The sequence below is a fragment of the Sesamum indicum genome, linkage group LG10 (genome assembly GCF_000512975.1).
Source record: "Sesamum indicum cultivar Zhongzhi No. 13 linkage group LG10, S_indicum_v1.0, whole genome shotgun sequence".
NCBI classification, from domain to species: domain Eukaryota; kingdom Viridiplantae; phylum Streptophyta; class Magnoliopsida; order Lamiales; family Pedaliaceae; genus Sesamum; species Sesamum indicum.
Window position 1 is genome coordinate 17,242,428 of NC_026154.1, and position 3,543 is coordinate 17,245,970.

At 36.3% G+C, this 3,543-nt stretch overlaps 1 protein-coding gene across 1 annotated transcript; it reads left to right on the forward strand.

Moving 5' to 3' along the window:
- On the forward strand, positions 282–2,890 carry LOC110012720. The gene is made up of 5 exons (XM_020697428.1): positions 282–1,312; positions 1,524–1,706; positions 1,797–1,896; positions 1,979–2,767; positions 2,879–2,890. Exons 1-5 carry the CDS (start codon positions 282–284, stop codon positions 2,888–2,890), a joined length of 2,115 nt encoding a protein of 704 aa, XP_020553087.1.

Here is a 3,543-nt window from a genome sequence, read left to right on the forward strand (position 1 = left end):
ATGCACGAAATGTGCGCCTTGGGTTATGCACAGATGGTTTCAGTCCATTTGGGAATTCTAGTACTCCTTACAGTTGTTGGCCTGTTATTATTGCTGTATATAATCTTCCCCCATGGATGTGCATGCAAAAGCCTTTCTTGTTCCTGAATATGGTTATACCAGGCCCAAAAAGTCCAGGAAAAAATCTTGATATATTTTTACGTCCATTAATAGACGAGTTGAAAATATTGTGGACAATTGGGGTGCAAGCTTATGACGTGTGCAAAAAACAAAATTTTAACATGAGAGCTGCTCTTTTATGGACAATCAGTGATTTCCCTGCAAATGCAATGGTATCTGGATGGAGCACTCATGGGTTGTTGGCATGTCCTTATTGTATGGAAAGGACAAAATCTTTCAGACTTCGTTATGGAAGGAAGGCATGTTGGTTTGATTGTCATCGTCAGTTTTTGCCTCCTGACCATCCTTATAGAAGACAAACCTATAAGTTTCGGAAGGGAAAATGTGAAAATGATTCTCCACCTATGCGCTTAACTGGAGAAGACATGCGACAAAGGGTGGATGAGCTTCCTGAAACTATTTTTGGAAAACCACCAGGTGGTACACACCCAATTGATGGATTTGGTAGGACACATAATTGGGTTAAAAGGAGCATATTCTGGGAGTTACCATATTGGCACACAAATCTTATCCGACATAATCTGGATGTCATGCATATCGAAAAAAACGTCTTTGATAATATCTTTAACACTATTATGGACGTTAAAGATAAAACAAAAGATAATGTCAGATCTCGAAAAGATTTGGAGTTGTATTGTAGTCGTACTGAGATGCATTTGTTTGAAGGTGCAAATGGAAAAATCTACAAACCCAAGGCACCATATACTTTAACTAAAGCACAGAAGAAAGAATTGTGCTCTTGGATAAAATCTTTAAAGTTACCTGATGGGTATTCCTCAAACATTGCTCGTTGTGTGAATGAAGAGGAATGCAAATTTTATGGGATGAAGAGTCATGACTGTCATGTGTTCATGCAAAAATTACTCCCAATTGCATTTAGAGATCTACTACCGAAACCTATTTGGGAAGCACTGACTGAACTCAGCAGTTTCTTTAAGGATCTATGCGCAACTATATTACGTGTGGAGCACATGCAAAAACTTGAGAAGAACATTGTTGAGATATTGTGTAAGTTAGAGAAAATTTTTCCCCCAAGCTTCTTTGATTCTATGGAACATCTACCAGTTCACCTTGCGTATGAAGCTAAGGTTGGTGGACCTGTACAGTATCGATGGATGTATCCATTTGAGAGGTAATTTTTTTAAGTTCAATTATCTTATATAATTAGAAAATATAAGTTATCTTGTGTAAATTAAAAGTTTAACAAATTTTAGATTTCTATACCATTTGAAGAAAAAAGTTGAAAATTGAGCTCGAGTTGAAGCATCAATTGTTGAAGCGTATATGATTGAAGAAGTCTCAACATTTTGCTCTTCATATTTTGAACCACATGTAAAATCCAGATTAAATCAGGTTCCACGAAATGATGATGGAGGAATGATAGATTCTTGTGAAAGTCTATTTTCTACACATCCTGGACGACCACTTGGTAATAGAATTGCAGTTAGATATCTGGATGAGGATGAGATGAAGGCTGCACATAGATATGTCTTGATGAATTATGAGAAGATTGATCCATTCTTGCAGTGAGTGATCTAACTCGTGCATTATGTCTTCACAAATGTTTCTTATGACTTGTGTTTATAATTAACATATGATCATCACAAATTCTGTAGGAAATTTGATGAAGAAAATAGAAAACAATTTCCAACAATAACTGACATGGAACTTGAAACATTGCGGGACACAGATTTTTCTCGGTGGTTACTTGCTCATGTAAGTAATAGATTACTTTCTAACAATGTATATATTACCATATTGAAAATTATGTTATTTTATCAATTATTTTTTTTCTTAGATTCGAGATACACGTAACGAAGTTGACGACCTCATAAAAAAGTTGGCTCATGGTCCCAGTCGACGTGTTTCTTGCTATAAAGGGTACTTTGTGAATGGATTCAAATTCCACACTTTTGAGTACGGGCATTCTAAAGCAACATCAAATTATGGTGTATGTGTTTTGGGGAGTACCTACAATGAATATGAAATGGATTATTATGGAATTCTGGAAGAAATTATAGAATTGGAGTATTACGGGATAAGACGTGGGGTTGTCTTGTTTAAGTGTCATTGGTACGACACTTCTGATAAAGGGCTTAAGTGGCACACATCGGGTCTTGTGAAAATTAACCATAATTTGAAATTAAAATCAAATGACCCTTTTATATTGGCCTCCCAAGCACAACAAGTCTACTTTACAAACTTTCCGAGCACCAAAAGAGAGAGACGTGATTGGTGGGCAGTATGCAAAGTAAAGGCTACCGGTAAATTTGACGTCCTATTAGCTGAAGGACAAGACGAGAATATTGAGCAAAGCGTTGATATTGCTTTTCAAGAGAATGAGACATCTGATCCACACCAAATTTTGATTGAAACTGATCGAGATGAGATCAATATTGTTTCGGACGGTGTGGTAGAAGAAGTAGATGCAAATGAATTTGAGGGACTTCAACATGGGGTAGATTTAAATGAAGTCATAATAGAGGATGAAGATCATTGGGAAGGCGAAGAATTCGAACCAGAAGATGATGAGCAAGAAGAAGAATATGATTCAAATGAAAGTGATGAGGATATGGACACTGTTCGTGTAATTTTATTTATTTAATTCTATTGCTTTATATGCATTTTATATCAGCATTGTTTGTCATAGTAATCTCAATCTTAGAACTTAATAGTTTTTTGTTTTTCTTTGACACAGGATGGTGACTAGAGGACGAGCAAGCGGACGTGCACGAGGGCGGGGGCGGGGGCGGGGTAGAAGTTTGCAACTTCGAGATGAGAACGAGGAGTTAGTGGGAGATCACTTATCACAACCCGAAGATAATCCAAGTTCTAATCCTAGTGAAGAGGTGCGTGGACAAAGTATCTCATCTCATATTCTTCCCAGAGGTTCGAATAGTGAGACGCAAGTAAGACAATTTTTCTCATTCTTTTTTTATATTATTTATTATGCATTAGATAATTTCTAATATTGTTTTTTTTTTGTACAGGTTGGTGAAACAATACCTTCAAGATCTGAAAATGAACAAAATACAGGACAAAGTAAAGGCATTGTATCACATGGACGTCGAAGGGGACCCAATAGTGGAGCTCAAATCCCAGATCATCCAAGTAAAAGGACAAAAGTGACAGTGATGAACAATCGGTAAGTTCAAAGCTTCTAAAATTGAGTAATATAGTCTAATTTTAGCTCTATTTCTTAATTTTATATATTTTTTAATTTATTCTGTCAAAATAGATTTATTGAAAATGGTGTTACACGAAACCTCACAAATGGTATTAAAGGCATTTTCACTGAAGCATGGCCAAGATGGCACGCAGTGCCAAAAGCATCTAAAGATTTGTTGTGGGAGAACTTTAAGG

Coding starts and splice junctions, on each gene's coding strand:
- LOC110012720 (XM_020697428.1), top strand. CDS start 282: ATGAGAGCTGCTCTTTTATGGACAATCAGTGATTTCCCTGCAAATGCA. Junction 1,313..1,523: donor TGGATGTATCCATTTGAGAG/GTAATTTTTTTA, acceptor TGTAAAATCCAG/ATTAAATCAGGTTCCACGAA. Junction 1,707..1,796: donor AAGATTGATCCATTCTTGCA/GTGAGTGATCTA, acceptor CAAATTCTGTAG/GAAATTTGATGAAGAAAATA.